At 44.0% G+C, this 19,315-nt stretch overlaps 1 protein-coding gene across 2 annotated transcripts in view; it reads left to right on the forward strand.

Moving 5' to 3' along the window:
- col21a1 (collagen, type XXI, alpha 1) overlaps positions 1-19,315 on the forward strand; it is a 76,025-nt gene that overhangs the window by 53,085 nt on the left and 3,625 nt on the right. For both annotated transcript variants that reach the window (XM_079634683.1, XM_079634684.1), the window contains exons 22-27: positions 5,130-5,165; positions 6,553-6,597; positions 7,753-7,785; positions 7,871-8,017; positions 8,432-8,486; positions 15,125-15,325. In XM_079634683.1, the coding sequence (XP_079490809.1) occupies positions 5,130-5,165; positions 6,553-6,597; positions 7,753-7,785; positions 7,871-8,017; positions 8,432-8,486; positions 15,125-15,325 (517 nt within the window). The remainder of the gene's footprint in view (positions 1-5,129; positions 5,166-6,552; positions 6,598-7,752; positions 7,786-7,870; positions 8,018-8,431; positions 8,487-15,124; positions 15,326-19,315) is intronic.

Consider the following 19,315-nt stretch of genomic DNA (forward strand, 5'->3'; position numbering starts at 1 on the left):
ATTTACCTTAATTTCAGAATGTCTCAGTGTTTTGGGAATCACAAATAAGACAGAAACCCAGCACAGTAGCTCAATGGTTGTTGTCAGGAAGCCTTTCTGTGTGGATTTTGCATGTTCTCCATGCTGTACGTCTGCATGGGTTTCCTCCAGATGCATTAAAGAATCGCTTTATTAGTTGAGGCAAGAGGTTACTAATACATGGAGCAGAGTTGCAGTGTCTTTTGGGCTTAAAGGGAAAGTTCACTTTGAAAATGAAAATTATGTCATCATATACTCACCCTCAAGTTGTTTCAAACCTGTATGAACTTCTTTCTTCTGCTGAACACAAAGGAAGATATTTTGAAGAATGTCGGTAACCAAACAGTTAACTGGTCCCATTGACTCCCATTTTTTCCTACTATATGGAAGTCAATGGGACCAGTTAACTTGTAGTGTCTTTTGGGCTTAAAAGTAAGTGTTGACGTGTAATGTTGTGAGGGTGGAAGAACACAGTAAACGGCGGAGAACAAGGGAGTTAATATGGGCTTGAAATTAGAGGTATTCGAAATCTTAGATTAATTAGATCAAAGTAACAACACGCTACATTGGATGCTTCAGTACCACACAGCATAATCATTCTCCTGTTCAGCGCACATACCTGTATTTACATCCTGTTTTCGGTCGAAGTCCAAAGTAGTCGATTATCGAGTTCACGCGCGTGATCATTGGTAACTAAACCTATGCGCGTGAACTCGACAATCGACTACTTTGGACTTCGACCGAAAACAGGAACTAAATACAGGTATGTGCGCTGGCTGATTCATTTTTATTAATATCTTTCACATCTACTGCAGTCAGATTCACTCGTGTTCACTCTGAAGGAATCACTCAACATGGCTGGGCACTTGTAATGACACATCAAGGATGATAAGAGAAATAAAAGCAGGTATAAAATTAGACCCCATTCAAGTCAATAGGGTGCAAATTTTAAAAAGAGGATAACACGATTTTGTCGTTGTTCTCTGTATTGACAGCTCTCCAAATTTACAAAAAATTGAGCTCAATGTTAAAATTGACCGGAGTTCTCCTTTAAGTTTTCAAAAAGCATTAGACATATGACCCACTATTAGTGAAGACGCGAGCCACAAGAGAAAACTGTATCCGCGGCAACACTGATCGCAGCGGCAACGAGCACTTTGATCACTTCATAAAAAATAAACACATTTCAGCGCTAGATCGTCTCTAATTTAACAAACGAACGAAATGAATGCTCTGCTAGTTAACTGGAGATGTTTTATGTTTTTGTATTGGTACATTCGAGATGTTTTAAAAAGTGGTGCGGACAACATCGACCCTGGTAAAAAGTGGTGGGGACATGTCCCACCCGCAAATTACGCCTATGTTAGTTTAGAATGTTTACTTAGACGTGTCCAATGTAAACCGCCTCAAACAGACACGTTGGGTTGGTTTATTATCAGAGAGACATTCGCGTTCGCTCTACTCAGTATCTGTGATGATTGAGTTGGAGGCGAATCGTGAAAGGCACGTTTAAGGTTGTTTGAAAATAAGCTTTATTTTGTAATTTGGCTAGGTGCCAAAAGTGTCACTGAAACTACATACAGTACTTTAAGTCTATCACACCTTAACGTCTATCACACAGTGATAGAAATGTATCTTAGGTTAGGGCTAAATAACAACATCAAAAAGTAAATAAGTAAAGGCTGATGTGCAAGATTGTATTTAAACAAAGTGGAGACAGAATTGTTTGCCTTCTTTAAGATGGATATATGAGTTCCTACTTTTATTTTTAGCCAAAGTAGCTCTGCCGGCTACCTGATATAAGTGCTGTTGGTGTTTTTATAGACCCCGTCGGAGCAGATACATAGATCTAAAGGCCAATGCCCAACGACTTTAGTTTTAGTTGTGTATTGGTAAATGGTTCGACCAGATGTCCCCAGCTAAATTTTTTTTATTTTGTTGATATTTTTTTCTGGTGAAAGACATACATGAATGAAGAAGAACGCATAGATGAATATTTATTGAGTAATCCAAGATGTTTGTCAAAATTAAAATTTTCACCTAAGATTTGGAGCCAAATTACAGGGGGGTAAAATTATTTTAGAAAGATGGCAGCATCATTATTTTACTGGTTGGTCTGTTAGTAAAATCTCTGGACTTTAGCCATCTTTTTTGCATTATATATGCCAATGGTGACAGTTGAAAAATGGGAAAAAAGCACTTCTTGAGTTTGTTCCCCCTGAAGTTTGCATACAGTAACTCAAGAAGCATTAAATATCTCTTAATATCCTTTTAGGTTTTGGTTAACTTGTATTATTTTAAGGCCCTATATTGTTAATTTCAAAAGGATTGGGATGCCTGACCATTACACCAACAGGGACTTTAATGACGTAACATTCTAAACACATAGACATTATTATGGCGTTGGTCTCCCTTTGCGACTGTAACAGCTTCCACTCTTCTGGGAAGGCTTTCCACAAGATTTTAGAGAGTTTCTGTGGGAATGTTTGCACAGTCATCCAGTAGAACATTTGTGGGGTCAGACACTGATGTTGGACGAGAAGACCTGACTCGCAATCTCCAATTCAGTTCATCCCAAAGGTGTTGGATGGGGTTGAGGTCTGGCCAGTCAAGTTCTTCCAAACTCATCCAACCATGACTTTATGGACTTCATGCTGGAATAGAAAAATTTGGAAGCACAGCATTGTCAATGAATTGGTATGTTGAAGCATTAAGATTTCCCTTCACTGGAAGTTAGATGCTAGCCCAACCCCTGAAAAACCCATTCCCCTCAGAAGCCCCATACCATCATCCCTCCTCCACCAAACTTTATAGCAGACACAATGCAGTCAGACAGTTCACGAGTTCACACTTACAAATAAGTCAGATGGAATAAATGGTATGCATATTTGGCGTGCTGTCCGAGGAGAGGGCTCCGGGCTCGGTATTCGGCCCGAACCCAGAGTACTCCCCCCGTATTGCTGGTTTAGGAAGTAACCAGGCGAGTGTGAGGAGATGGGGTGGTGGAAGGATGCTGAAAAACTGTCGAGGAACGTTGGTGAGTCAAATGAGTATGTATATAGGTCTCCACTCATGCTGATTGGATAGAAATGTTGATTACTGATTGTTGACAGCTGGTTGGAATGATGTGATAATTGGATCAATTATTTGAACGTGCTCCTCCCGAACTTTGTTTATAAAACATCATTTAATGTTCTCCATCAGAGCATGTTTGCTCTGCTCCACACTCAAGTGCCGGTGTGCTTTACACCATCACATCGCTGACTTGCTTGGCCATGGAAACCCATTCCATGAAGCTCCCGCCGCACAGTTTTTTGTGCTGATATTAATTCCAGTGGAAGTGTGGAACTCTTCAGCAATAGAATCAGCTGAGCGTTGGTGACTTTGGTGACTACACACCATGCGCCTTAGACACAGTAACCCCGCTCAGTGACTTTACATGGTCTTCTGCTTCGTGGACGAGTTTCTGCTGTTCCTAAACACTTCCACTTTCCAATAATACCACCTACAGATGACCGTGGAATATCTAGCAGGGATAAAATTTAATGAACTGACTTATTGCAAAGGTGGCGTGGCATCAGCACTTGAATTAATTGAGCAAATTTTTCCACAAATCTCTGTAAATGCAGACTGCATAGCTGCTTGATTTTATACACCTGTGACAATTGGTCTACTGTAATTCAGGGGTTTTCAAAGTGTGGGGCGTGCCTCCCCAGGGGGGCGCCAGAGCATACCAGGGGAGGCGTGGCGAGTGGTAAAAATTATAGCCTAGAATAATTCATTCGTTTAAATTAATAAATGTAAAAAGCTAAATTGTTATTATTTTTAAAATAAGTCCTCGTTTACACTGCAGGACTTGATGCCCAATTCTGATTTGTTACCGTTATTTTTTGACCGTCCGAACACGTTCTTTCAATTGTATCCGATTCATGTTACACTTGCCATCTGAAACATTGCGCATGCTTAAAGGGTTAAATTCTCTTGCACAGATGGACGAACGCGAAATATGCTTGATGCTAGCTCTGCAATATGCAAAGTTCGCCAAATATCACCATGATTTTGAGGTGGAGGAGGACGACAAGTTAGTTGTGTCAAAAGAGAGGCTCGCTGTCTTAGACTTTGAAAACCCCTGGTCTAATTGAAACACCTGAAATCAATAATTAAATGGTGTCCCGTGTTTATACCAATACTCAATATTGCTAATTTGGAAATAGTTAAGCAACATTGCGAAGTTAAGGTCCTCGTATACTGAGTCTGAAATTCTTGTCCGAAAGTTTCGCAATTTAAAAAATAAATACGACCTCACGTTGTGTCAATCACGTTTACACACTGCCTCCGAAACTTTAGTCCGTCATAAAATACATTCGGATCGGGTTCGATTTTCTGCGTTTTTCACATCCGTAACAAGCATTTTGAGAGGTGTTTTGACAACCCAGAGCCACCGTACAAGCTAACGCCAAAATCCAGAACTGTTCAAGATCAATTGGTTAATGGAAATTAATTAGTGGTCTTGTTTTCACAGTAAATCTCTCGGGATAATCCCGCAGCGAACCCTCCTTCCTCTCTACGCAATCTCAGGATTGGATGAACCCAATATTTTCTCTTTCTTTTTTTGTTTTTAAGAAGAGAGAGGACAACAAAATCATCCTCACTGCTGGAAGACTTTTAGAATTTTTTTGCAACGGATTCATTAATACGCATCGGACTCAGTGTGCAAGGTTTCTGTGCGTGACAAATTTTTAGGATGACGAATATGGAAAAACACATACGGAGATTTTTCTGCATGGTTTTTGGGAAGTCCTCAGAAATATCTTTTGATTGAAGCATGATGAGTGACTATTACCAGGTGTCTGTTCTTGATAAACACACTCCTGACTTCTATCCCATTAATCAAAACTTCAGACTCGAATGACCCGTTTAATTACCACTGCTGACCTTAGAGGTTCTCATGCTTTTCTCCAACAAAGACATGTTTGTCAATAAATATGTGAAATAATAGGAAGATTTCTGTATTTTGATTCTTTTTATCTAGTTATAGAAATTTAAATTTAATTTGTAAGTATATATTTGTATGGTTTTCCAACTAACCTTACTGTGAATGTTTTTTACAGGGTCAAAGAGGAGATGCTGGTGAAAGAGGAGCTGATGTAAGTTAACCATTTACAGTTGTGGTTTACTGAAAAAAGGGGAAATAATGGCTAGAGATAAGGATTAGGATTTTGGTGGAAATGTTTTCTTATCTCTCAGTTATTAGACTGAAAGGGAACCTTCTCTTCTAACTTAAACTCTTTCAGTCTTCCTCTTCAGACAACTCGATTTTTGCTGATAGAAAAAAAAATCTAAAATGTTTTGTTACATGATCACTAGTAAATGTTGGCGAATGTCTTTTGGCTTGTATTCCAGTGGAAACTGTGGCGTCTTGCGAGTTCTACTAAACGGTTTTCAGATGTAATTACAGTATACTTACAATGACATGTAAGATGTTGCTTTTGTCACTATAGTGAGGTCCGAGGAAAACACGGCTGGAATCATTAAAATCCAGTCATAAAAATGGAATTTACTGTATAACGCAGAATGTAATGGAATTTGGCAACATTTGGATGAATAAATCAAATATAGGGCTGCAGACTTCATCAAATCATAAATACTGATATTTAAATATGATTATGAAGAGATTAATTACATTTTTGAAGATGAATGCATTTGTTTAAATACCACTTTTTTTTGTTCATGAATTTGTATTATAAAATACCGAATCCAGGATTTTTTAAAAAGACAACAGGATTTCTAAAAAAAATAAATATATATATATATATATACATTTCATAAGGCTCTATTAACATTTTAATAAATTATAAATGTGTCAAAGTTCGATTAATTCAGTTGATTAGAAATTCTTTTTGATTTTAAAAATGGAACTAACCCATTAAAAAGGAAATACATGAAATATGCAGTTTGGGAAAAATTAAACTACTTTCCTAGGGCCCTAATATATCTTGAATATGCTGTATGAGAATGAAAATCTCTGTGACAAGAAGGATTGTCATTTATCTCAGATTCAGTTGGCAGTCTAATTCATTCACTTCATGGGGGATTTTTTAAGGAGCAGAATGTTACTGTCCCTAGGAAGAATACAGTGTAAAATAGAATATTATTGAAGCATAAAATAAAACAAATTCTGTGAAATTTAAATGAGGAAAAAGTCAAAAATGTCAAGTATTCTAATTTATTTTTAAGCATTACAAAACAAATATTAACTTGGTATTTATTTGCAAATTTTAGAATTTAGAATGTATACGCTGATCAAGGCCATGATCAGATCTTTAATGCAGGGCAGATGATATAAATCCATTTTTGACATATTTGAAACAAAGAAGTTTAATTTGTCAAGATTTCAAGTACTCAAATGTATTTCAGAAGTAGCCCATGTTGCATTCAGTACGAGTGATGTTAACGAACCTAAGATGTCCTAGAGTCGAATAGGTCCACATATTTATATGTATATGTAACTAAAAATGTTATGCAATTGAACAGGGGATGAAAGGTGAAAGAGGAGACTCTGGGAGACCTGGTGTTCATGTAAGTTTGCATGTGTGTGTATATATAATGCACACTCATATTATTATATTTATGGCAAAATGTAACTTTGACCATTTTTTCTAATAAAACCCACAGCGCATTCAATTTTATACATTTAGGAATTACAGGACTGGATGAAGAGATTCAATAAATAAACACTTTAATAATAAGTAACAATTTGTGTATCTGAAAATACACAATCAACCACAAGGTGGAGTAGTTACTCTGGCTTTATTGCCATTTGCAAGGCAAGACATTTTATAACACTTTTATTGCAATAAAGTAGTATTTTGCATAAAAATTTAGAACATAACATCTTATGTTTTTATTTAATGGTTAAGGGTGAGAAACAAACTACAGTGAGAAGTCCCAACTATTTGGACAATTATGCCACACTCTTTAAGTCAGTGGCTCATTTTTCAAACAGGTACAGGGAAATACAGTGACAGCAAAACTATACTGTACACTTTTTATGAATTTACTACAAAGCATTTAGATTCTGATCTAGTGATTTTGCAACATTTTACAGATTTTTATTGAAGTGTTTAATCACAGACTCATTTCTTGTCCGTTTTAACAAGAACTAGCATCACATAATATTAGGGATGCACGATATATCGGCCACCATATCGGTATCGGCCAAAATATTTTCATTTTTACTGTTATCGACATGGTAAGAAAATGTGGCCGATATATTAAAGCCGATAAATAATGTATTATTTTCTTCAGCTGAGACACTTCAGATGCGCACTGTTCACCATGATGGATTTGGATTGCTTGTAATATGATTGGAATCACTTCAAAAAAGGAAAATACAGTTCAGCTCAACATGAGCAGCACAAGTCTGTCATGTTGACTACATGGAATTATAATGAGAAGATATTATTTCGTGTTTGGGACATGACTTTTAATGATGAGACTTTCGTTTTTGTAATCAGGCTCTCAAAAATGATATACAAATTTGGAATTAGATTTATCGGCCAATACATCGGTTATCGGCTTTCAAATATAAATAATTATCGTTATCGGCCAACATTTTCTTATCGGTGCATCCCTACATAGTATTTTGCCAAATCATACAGGTGTCTTTGTAAAAGCTAGTGTTGCTCTGTTGTTTTGTAACACAGTTGGTAAATGTGGCTTGTCTCCACACAGGGTTTAACTGGGCCAGCTGGGCAGAAAGGAGAGGTGAGCACATGTCTGATCTGAACGTACAGTCACCGTGAGCTCTGGTGTGAGTGTGTTGAGCTGTGTGTGTGTGTGTGCATGTCAGAAAGGGCCAGCAGGAGAGCCCGGTCAGAGGGGCCCGAACGGCCACCAGGGGGTCCCGGGACAGAGAGGACAGACGGGACCCTCTGGGCCCAGGGGACAGAGCGGAGAAACCGGCCCCGCGGGAACACCTGGACCTGAGGGACGACCTGTACGTGATATGTTTCCTAATAACTGTATTGTTCAGTGTGTGTGTATGCCTTCCTCTCCTGTAAGATCATCTAGTCAATGGAGGATATAATATTATGATAACACTTTACAATAAGGTTCAGTAGTTAACATGAACTAAGAATGAACAATACTACAGCATTTATTAAGCTTAGTTCATATTAATTTCAACATTTGCTAATACGTTATTAAAATCAAAGGTTGTATTTGTTAACATTAGTTAATGCTCTGTGAACTAACATGAGCAAACACTGAACAGCTGGATTTTTATTAACTAACATTAACAAAAATTAATAAATACTGTAACAAATGTGTTGCTCATTGTTAGTTCCTGTTAGTTAATAGTTAACTAATGAAACTTATTGAACAGAAACTTTTTTGGTGTGTGTTTTTGCAGGGCAGAGAGTTTTCTGAGCAACACATTCAGCAGATTTGCAGAGACATCCTTCGATGTGAGTATCCAAAATTATCTGGCATTTTTTATATTTTATTTTAAAGTGAATCTCACACAAAAAAATCCTGTTCAGGTCATCATCCAAAAAAATAAAATAAAATAATTAATTAATTAATAATAAATTATTTAAATATTTGCAAATATTATTATTATTTTGAAAATGAAGCCTTTTAAGGACCAAAATTATTTTTGAAAATGCTGAGAACAGTGAGACTGTTAATATTGATATGCAGAGCCGTTGTGTGTGAACATGATCCCTATTTTAGATCTAGACTAGAGTGCAACTCACATAGTTCCCTTTCGTAGGGAACTCGCACTGCGTCGTTGAAAACGACTCTTTGGGGACGCTCCCTAAGCGTACGCCTCTGAAGTATGAATGAAACTAATCCAATCCTGATTGGTGTTGCGTCGTGACGTAACATGTGACGGCATAACCGGATGCATAAAAGTGTCGCCGGCGCACACACACATTAGCTTTTCGCTCTTCAGCAAGCGCTCTCTGTTTTTGTCTGTCTTATTTGGTGTTGTCTGTCTGATCCAGTCACTGTATTATGGCGAGTGAGCAATTCATTAGATGTGTGCACCCCTGCCCAAAATATATTACGAGTGGGGACACGCATCAGTTGTGTGTGAATTGTTTTGGAGTGTAACACACGCACGGGCAGCTCTCGAGGGGGCTGTCTGTGATCTCTGTGAAACACTCCCTATCAGTACTGCGCCTGCGTTCCCCGTGGTTCAGGTCCCGCGTCCGTTGAGGCGGCGCGGTGACTCAGATCGCGGGGTTCGCAAAGGGATCTTGCAGATGAGGATGAGACTGCTGCGGCACCTTCTCATTCTTCATCTGAAGGTTCTAAGGCTCTCGTTCATGGTGCAGAAGCCCGCGCTGCGGCTTCTTCTGCCCGTGACGAGACCTCGATGTTTGAACTATCTGCTTCCGAGGGAGTGGATGTGTTCAGCATCGAGGCGGCCGGAGGAGCGTGAGTTAAATTCACCAGCTCGCGTTCCCCGCGGTTCGGGTCCCGCGTCCGTTGAGGCGGCGCGTCGACTCAGATCGCGGGGTTCACGGGGATCTTGCAAATGAGAATGAGACTGCTGCGGCACATTCTCATTCCCTATTTGAAGGTTCTGTGGCTCCCTTTCATGGTGCAGAAGCCCGCGCTGCGGCTTCTTCTGCCCGTGATGAGAACATGATGTTTGAACTATACACTTCTGAGGGAGTGGATGTGTTCAGCATTAAGGCGGGTGAGCGTGAGTTAAATTCACACAGCTCGCGCGCGGCGAATCAGATCGCGGGGTTCGCGATAGGATCTTGCAGATGAGAATGAGACTGCTGCGGCACTTTCTCATTCCCTATTTAAAGGTTCTGGGGCTCCCGTTCATGGTGCAGAAGCCCGCGCTGCGGCTTCTTCTGCCCGTGATGAGAACCTGATGTTTGAACTATCTGCTTCTGAGGGAGTGGGTGTGTTCAGCATCGAGGCGGATGAACGTGAATTAGACTCGCCAGCTCACGTTCTCCGTTGTTCAGGTCCGCGACTCAGATCGTGGGGTTCGTAAATAAAATAAATAATAAAATATGAACTTTGCTGATGAGAGTGAGACTGCTGCGGCACTTTCTCATTCGAATGGTTCTAAGCCCGCGATGCGGCTTCTTCTGCCCATGACAAGCACCCGATGTTAAAATAAAAAATCTTCAACATCGAGGCTTAATAGCGTGTTGTGATCCGTGCTGTGGCCAGATGAAAATTAACTGGCCACATGTTAGACAGGAAGCGCTTAATAAATAACTAAGAAAGGAAATAAGTGAACACTTCCTGCAGCAACAATCACAACATCAGCGCTGGAGCTTACCATTTTTATTTATTTATTTATTTTTCCTGACTTGTATAATTATCTAAGTCATGGGATAAACCCCACTCCTTCCTCTAGAGCCCCTCCCTCTGGAGTTTGGCAACAGATAAATTTATCTCGCTCTTTTGATCAGAAGGATGACCTGAGGGCCGTCCTTCAGGCAAGAGGGCTTCAGGAAAGAGGTTCTACCTGAAATAAAAATTAGACCCTTTCCCTCCCCCCCGTTGTAGAGCAACTGAGGTTGTTCTCACAGCGGAGCCCTCAGGAAAACTATGTGGTTGCCCGCCGTCCAAGACGCTTCGGGCCACATCAGTTTCCAGCGAACGCATACTGTTGTGTTCGCTCCAAAAAGCTTGAAAAAGGGCATTGACTATGGTTACAAAATCGGTCTCGACTAATCCCTGCCGGTCATCTGCTTCAGGGGGTCGAGAACAATGCTCAAAGAATACCCGAAACCAGCCTCAAGGGGCTGGTTCCCGTAATAGATTTTGTTGAAGCGTGTCAAACGCTTACCCAACATATATGCATGGGTCCTGCGTATAAGCAGGATTGGGTGATGGAACAAAAAGTATACTCGTTACTGGTCAGAGAGGCCATATGATGGGTTCCTCCTCCAGACAGGGAGTCCGGATTTCTCAGCCGGTACTTTATAGTTCCAAAGAAGGATGGAGGGTTCCTGCCGATTTTAGATCTGAGTCACTTAAATCGTTCTCTGAGGAGCTTCAGGTTCAAGATGCTCATCGTGAATCAAATCAGGTCCGAGGACTTGTTTATCACGATAGGTCTAAAAGACGCATACTTCCATGCTCCATCCTTCCAATTTACAGGAGGTTCCTGAGGTTCGCTTTCGGGGGCGAAGCGTACCAAATTCGGGTTCTTCCGTTTGGCCTAGCACTCTCCCCTCACAAAAGCTCCAAGTGTATGGATGCAGCTCTGGTCCTACTGAGGCTTCAGCACATCCTCACACTTAATTGAATCGACGACTGGCCCATTCTGGCTCAGTCTCGAGCAATGGCAGTTCGGCATCAAGATGTCGTCCTTGGCCGTATTCCGAGCTTGGGGGTGAGACTCAACACGAAGAAAAGCGTGTTGGTACCAGCTCAGAAAACTACGTTTCTGGGCGTGGTATGGAACTCAGATACAATGTGGGCACATATGTCTTCCGCGTGTATCGAGTCCATCTGGGCCATGGCATCCGGGATAAAGCTAGGCCAGGCCATCACTGTAAAGCAATTTCTAAGACTGCTGGGCCTCATGGCAGCTGTGTCCAACATAATACCTTTTGGACCTTCTACACATGAGGCTCCTTCAGTGGTGGCTGAAAGCCAAGGGGATTTCCCCAAGGGGGAATCCGTTCCGAACAATCAGGGTTACACGCCGATGCCTTCGTTTCCCTAATTAATATGGAAGAAACCTTGGTTCCTGTCCCAAGGGCCAGTGTTAGCAGCGTCATGTCGCCGGAAAACCGTTTCAGCAGGCGCCTCCTTCACTGGCGTGGGCGCGGTCATGGATGGCCGCTTTGCCAGGGGTCTGTGGCAGAACCATCAACATGTTTGGCATATATTTTGCCTAGAGATGTTGGCTGTGTTCAGGGCTCCGAGGAGCTTCCTCCCAGACATCAATTTATCTGAACCGACAAGGGGGACTCAGATCGCGCCCTCTATCCAGAATGGCGCATCAGATTAATCTATGGTCCCAGGGGAAATTATTATCTATTAGAGCAATATATGTCCCGAGGGTTCAGAATCAGGGAGCAGACATCCTGTCGAGGCAGGGGCTGAGGCCCGGGGAATGGAGACTTCACCCAGAGGTGGTGAAGTTGATATGGCAGAGGTTGGACCAATGGAAGTGGATCTGTTTGCGTCTCGAGAGACGTCCCACTGTCCACTTTGGTTCTCCCTCACTCATCCAGCCCCACTGGGGTTGGATGCCATGGTACAGGCTTGGCTGAGGCTTCGCCTGTATGCTTTTCCCCCGATCGCTCTGCTCCCGGGAGTCCTGGAGAGGGTCTGTCAGGAGGGCATCAGTCTTCTTCTGATAGCCCCGTTGTGGCCGGCCCAAGTATGGTTTTCAGACATATTTTCACTTCTGATAGCTCCGCCGTGGCAGATTCCTCTGAGGAGGGATCTGTTGTCTCAGGTGGAGGGCACAATATTCCACCCTCGCCCGGAGCTGTGGAAATTGTGGGTCTGGCCCCTGAGGGGGCTCAGTACCTAGATGCCGTTCTATCAGCTGGGATGGTCAAAACCATACTTAGCTCTAGGGCTCCGTCTACTATGAGATTATATGGCCTCAAGTGGTAGGTTTTTCCACTTGGAGTAGAGAACATGAGTTAGATCCAGTTAACTGCCCAGTGGCTTCAGTTCTGGAGTTTCTTCAAGATCGTTTCTCTGCGGGTCTCTCCCCGTCCACACTTAAGGTGTACGTGGCTGCCAGTTCGGCGGTCCATGCACCGCTGAGTGATGGGCCTTTGGGGAGGCACCAACGGGTCATACTATTTCTCCATGGTACATGGAGGTCAGGTCCTTCCTGGGACCTGGTGGTGGTTCTCGAAGGGCTATCCCTGGCTCCCTTCGAATCCCTCCAGTCGGCTTCGCCTAGGACCTCACGTTCAAGATAGCCTTTCTCTTAGCTGTTTCTTAAAATTATTAAGAGAGTGGGAGATCTCCAAGCCCTGGCACTAACGCCAGCTTGCTTGGGGTTTTGCCCCCGGCAGAGTTAAGGCCATCCTGCACCCGAGACCCAGCTATGTGCCTTAAGTGCATTCTAACATGGCTAGGTCCATGGTCCTGCGAGCATTTCATCCTCCACCTCATGTGTCGGCAGAAGAAGAGAGGTTCCTTTGCTCTGCCAGTCAGGGTTCCGAGTATTTACCTTGAGGGGTCCTCTTCTTCGAGGAGGTCGGACCTACTGTTAGTGTGTTTTGGGTCACCTAATAAGGGGCTCCCGGCATCCAAACAAACCATAAGTAGGCCTACAAGGTGCGCAATTTGCCTTCACCTTTGGCCGTAAGGGCTCATTTTAACAGAGGCATGGCGTCCTCTAGGGCCCTCCGTTCGGGAGTGCCCCTCCAGGAGATCTGTGAGGCAGCCGGTTGGGCTACCCTGCACACTTTCATCAGGTTTTATTGTCTTCACCTCCTTAGTGCGTCTGGCGCACGAGTGCTCTCGTCCTAGCTTAAGTGCCTGAGATCAACTTCACTCTAGGACAGGCTTTTTCGGTGCGTGGCCTAGTGGGTATTCGTTCCCCAAAGAATCATTTTCAACGACGCAGTGCGAGTTCCCTACGAAAGGGAACGTCCCGGGTTACGACTGTAACCCTTGTTCCCTGAGGAGGGAACGAGACACTGCGTCGTCTTGCCACGCCCCTTAACTCCTGGGAGCGGCTTGTTTCATCGCGAGGCTAATGTGTGTGTGCGCCGGCGACACTTTTATGCATCCGGTTATGCCGTCACATGTTACGTCACGACGCAACACCAATCAGGATTGGATTAGTTTCATTCATACTTCAGAGGCGTACGCTTAGGGAGCGTCCCCAAAGAGTCGTTTTCAACGACGCAGTGTCTCGTTCCCTCCTCAGGGAACAAGGGTTACAGTCGTAACCCGAGACGTTTTCCTTTATGTGAGACTGGTATGCTAGACTGCATGGATGTCCAGGGAGTTCTTGCCCAGAACAGAACCATACCGCCAATCCAAACTATATGCTAATTGTCAATTGTATTTGACGATAGTGGTCCTGACATAAATATTTGTATTGTACATCTTTCGGTAATAAAGTCTATTCTTAATATGAAATAAAAAATAATAATCCAATTTTTTTTTTTTCATTTTGCTCTTTTTTTTCAAACCTAAATTCTTTAAATTGATTGACGACACTTTGTTCATTCTTGAAGTGAACATTTGCCTGGTGATATGATTGACGGTTTTGAACCGCCGTCTTGATCTTGAGAATGCGAGGCCAGTGAAGCGTCCAGTGTGTGATTCCTGTCTGGAGCCCTTGGACACAAGGACACTTTACAGCTTTCAAATGGATGTTTAATAAGGCTTCAAAACATTAAATCCAGTACACTGACTCTTGTGAGGAAACAGCTGATCACTTGATGAATTGACAGCCTGTCAATCTTTAATGTGTTCACCATTAAACGTTCATTTTGGACTCAGATATATTTCGAAATTACAACAAAATAAATCCTGTTTTATAAGAGAAGCCACTGAGAATTTTTTTTTTTTTATAGTGTCCACAAACAGTGGTTGACTGTAATAAAACTAAAAGGTACTCAATGATTCATAATCTGATTTAATAATAAATACATTTAAATCAAAGCAGTCATTTACAGTAATATGGTTTATTTCTAATGTTTTTGTTTTGAACTGTAGAAGTTCTGAATAGCCTCTAAGTTAACTAATGTAGTAGCCAAATTGGCTGGTGTGTGAAAAGGGTCACACTTTAGTTTAGGGTCCAATTCTCAACTATTAACTATGACTTTTGCCTCAATAAACTCCTAATTACTGTTTATTAATAGTTAGTACCACAGTTGTTAAGTTTATGTATTGGGTGGATTGATGCATGTAGAATATGATCATGCAGAATAAGGCTTTAATATATGCTTTATAAGTACTAATAAACAGCCAATATCCTAGTAATATGCATGCTAATAAGCAACTAGTTAATCGTGAGAATTGGACCCTAAACTAAAGTGTTACCAAAGTTAATTTTAAACGTTGAATGTATATATTCACAAGTTTTGACAGAGGTCTTCCTGTGTCTGATTCTGATTTGTGGTTACAGCTGAGATTCCTGCTCTTCTGTTGAGTAACCAGCACAATCATCACAGAAGCTGTGAACACTGCTACACACGCGTGGGACACCCGGGGCCTCCGGGGCCACCGGGCCCTCACGGCTCTCGAGGATTCCCAGGTTTATCTGGCTCGAACGGGCTGCAAGGGCAGCGGGGTTTACCTGGGCGGCCTGGTGTTCCTGGCATGCAAGGTACAGACATGCTAAACACACATCACACTGTGTCTACGTCTACATTAATCCGGATACATTTGACAATGGTGTTTTCGTTTAAAAAAGCTGTCTGTCCACACTAGCGTTTTCCGACATTTCAGTGTGGATTAGAAACTATGAAAAACGCTAAATTCCCCTTACTGCACATGCGTAAAACCTCAGCAAAAGCTCACTGAGATGATGCAGACGGAAAAATAAATGATAAAGTTACATGTTAAAGATTTATTTAGCAAAATATCTCAGCATTCACTGAAGCACAGGTCACACTCACTTACCATTATATGTTTGGAGTAAAACGCAACTGCTTTCATGTTTTGCCGCAGGACAGCAAATGTGAGTGAATTTTCTGTCATCTTTGCAGGACTGTGATATGAAGAGTGTGTGAATTAACATATTTTAGCAACAGTGTGAAAGTGAACAGCACATTACAGACACAATACCGGTATAAACATGAATATCTATGGGTTCAATGTGCGTCACATGACAAAACTTACGTCATCGTTTTTAAAGTCGGCATGAAATCAAAATTGACCCTATTTACTTTGTTAGCGGATATTACTAGTCTTGTGGTGAACAATTAATCCGTGCAAGTTAATACACAGAAAAAAATTGTTTGCCGAAGTTATCTTTAATCAAAGTCTGAAAAGTTACTTCCGGGTCTGGAATGGTTCTTTTTCTGATGACATAGGCTTGACGGCTTGGGTTGGTTAATCACTTAACCACTCCCCTCGAACCGTTACTCTGCTATGGGCGAGAGATGGAGAGGAGGAGCGCTAAAGTAAAACCCTGCCCTCTGTTCAATATTCCTTTTCACTCGGAAATCACAACACTTGAGAAAAGTCGTTTGCAACTTCCGGTTCACGCGGACTTTAAATACCTCCGTTTCACAGTCCACACTACTACACGAAAACAGCATTTTCAAAGGTATCCACTTTGAATTAGCGTTTTCAAAAAGCCTAGTTTTCATGAATAAAAACGCCGTCTCAGTGTGGACGGAAGGCCAAAACGGAGAGAAAAAGATGCGTTTTCAAACTAAAACATATTAGTGTGGACATTGGCCTGTGTCTACAGCGCTGTACATTATCTCAGAATGTTCACAGATTTCCATTGATTTATATACTGTAATTGCTCTCGTCTTTGAGACGTCTCACTGTCCATTCTGGTTCTCCCTGACGGATCCAGCTCCTCTGGGACTGGATGATATGGTACAGACGTGGTCGAGGCTACCTTTGTACACTTTCCCCTCGATCGCTCTTCTCCCGGGAGTTCTGGAGAGAGTTCGCAGGCACCAAGTTTGTGGCCGGGCCGAGTATGGTTTCCCGATTTGGTGCCTCTCCTCGACGGGCCTCCTCTAGAGTTACCTGTCAGGAGGGACCTTCTGTCCCAAGCAGGGGGCTCGTTTTGATTGGCTCGATTGTTCACCCCCGTCCAGAACTGTGGAGCCTGTGGACTTGTTCTCTGAGAGGGCCCAGCCGTCCAGAACTGTGGAGCCTGTTGGCTTGTTATCTGAGAGGGCCCAGCCGTCCAGAACTGTGGAGCCTGTGGGCTTGTTCTCCGAGAGGGCCCAGCCGTCCAGAACTGTGGAGCCTGTTGGCTTGTTCTCTGAGAGGGCCCAGCCGTCCAGAACTGTGGAGCCTGTTGGCTTGTTCTCTGAGAGGGCCCAGCCGTCCAGAACTGTAGAGCCTGTGGGATTGGCCTCCGAGGGGGCCCAGCCGTCCAGAACTGTGGAGCCTGTGGGCTTGTTCTCCGAGGGGGCCCAGCCGTCCAGAACTGTGGAGCCTGTTGGCTTGTTATCTGAGAGGGCCCAGCCGTCCAGAACTGTGGAGCCTGTTGGCTTGTTCTCTGAGAGGGCCCAGCCGTCCAGAACTGTGGAGCCTGTGGGCTTGTTCTCCGAGAGGGCCCAGCCGTCCAGAACTGTGGAGCCTGTGGGCTTGTTCTCCGAGAGGACCCAGCCGTCCAGAACTGTGGAGCCTGTTGGCTTGTTCTCCGAGAGGGCCCAGCCGTCCAGAACTGTGGAGCCTGTGGGATTGGCCTCCGAGGGGGCCCAGCCATCCAGAACTGTGGAGCCTGTGGGCTTGTTCTCCGAGGGGGCCCAGCCGTCCAGAACTGTGGAGCCTGTTGGCTTGTTATCTGAGAGGGCCCAGCCGTCCAGAACTGTGGAGCCTGTTGGCTTGTTCTCTGAGAGGGCCCAGCCGTCCAGAACTGTGGAGCCTGTGGGCTTGTTCTCCGAGAGGGCCCAGCCGTCCAGAACTGTGGAGCCTGTGGGCTTGTTCTCCGAGAGGACCCAGCCGTCCAGAACTGTGGAGCCTGTTGGCTTGTTCTCTGAGAGGGCCCAGCCATCCAGAACTGTGGAGCCTGTGGGCTTGTTCTCCGAGAGGGCCCAGCCGTCCAGAACTGTGGAGCCTGTTGGCTTGTTCTCTAAGAGGGCCCAGCCGTCCAGAACTGTGGAGCCTGTGGGATTGGCCTCCGAGGCGGCCCAGCCGTCCAGAACTGTGGAGCCTGTGGGGTTGTTCTCCGAGGGGGCCCAGCCGTCAAGAACTGTGGAATCTGTGGGATTGGCCTCCGAGGGGGCCCAGCCGTCCAGAACTGTGGAGCCTGTGGGCTTGTTTTCCGAGGGGGCCCAGCCGCCCAGAACTGTGGAGTATGTGGGATTGGCCTCCGAGGGGGCCCAGCCATCCAGAACTGTGGAGCCTGTGGGATTGGCCTCCGAGGGGGCCCAGCCGTCCAGAACTGTGGGGCCCCAGCTCATAGCTACTGGTCTCTCAACTGAGATTGTGGAGACCATTCTCCAGTCCAGAGCTCTCTCCATGAAGTGTAGTGACCGTCAGTTGGACCCAGTTAACTGCCAGTTGGTACAGTGCTGGAGTTCCTGCAGGAGCGGTTCACTGTAGGTCTATCCTCGTCCACTTTGTAGGTTTATGTGGCGGCCATATCTGCTGACCACATTCCTTTGAGTGGAATGTCCTTGGGTAGAGACCCCTTGGTATCTCATTTCCTCAGTGGTACTCTGAGGCTGAGGCCTGCAGCTCGTACCAGGGTGCCGACATGGGACCAATGCCTTTCCCTGGCTCCTTTCGAGCCCATCCAGGAGTTTCCGGGCCAAGTTTCTGAATTTAACTGCTTTGTTTCTCCTTGCTATCTCTTCTCTTAAAATGATAGGAGATCTGCAAGCCCTGTTGGTTTCTCCCTCGTGTTTGGAAATTGCACCTGGTATGAAAGCGTTACTTCACCCTAGACCAGGCTACGTTCCTAAGGTCCCCACTAATGTGGCTAGATCTATTGTGCTGCAGGCCTTTTGTCCTCCTTTTTAAAATCCGGACCAGGAAAAGAGTAACCTGCAGTGCCCAGTCTGGGCGCTAGATGCTTATGTCCACAGAGCTGCCATGTAGCGTAAATCTGAACAGTTGTTTGTGTGTTTCGGGCCCCCTAACAAAGGGTACCCTGCATCAAAGCAGAGAATGAGCAAGTGGGTGGTCGAGGCTATATCACTTGCTTATGAGTTGGTCAGACAACCTTCACCTATGTCAGTCTGTTCCTACGTATGACGGCCTCCAAGGCCCTTATGTTAGGAGTTGCTCTCCAAGATGTCTGTGATGTGGCAGGCTGCTCCTCACCACACACATTTGTTAGGTTGTACTCTTTGAACCTGGACTCTACACCAGGGTCCCAGGTGCTCTCATCCTAGTGCTGCTCTTCTCGATTTCACACAGGACAGTCACTTCTTGCTATGGTGGCGTTGGTATAGACGTTCCCTCAGCGACAATCGAGGCAGCTCGAGTTCCCTTGAAAGGGAACGCCTTGGTTACAACTGTAACCTCGGTTCTCCGAAGAGGGAACGAGACACTGCATCATCAAAATAATAATAATAATAATAATTCACTAATAAACCATCACCAATGTGCAGCATCCACCTGGATAATGCGACGACAGCCATATTGCGTCAGAACTCCCACCACACACCAGCTTACT

Source organism: Phoxinus phoxinus (assembly GCF_949152265.1).
Source record: "Phoxinus phoxinus genome assembly, chromosome: 14".
Taxonomy (NCBI): domain Eukaryota; kingdom Metazoa; phylum Chordata; class Actinopteri; order Cypriniformes; family Leuciscidae; genus Phoxinus; species Phoxinus phoxinus.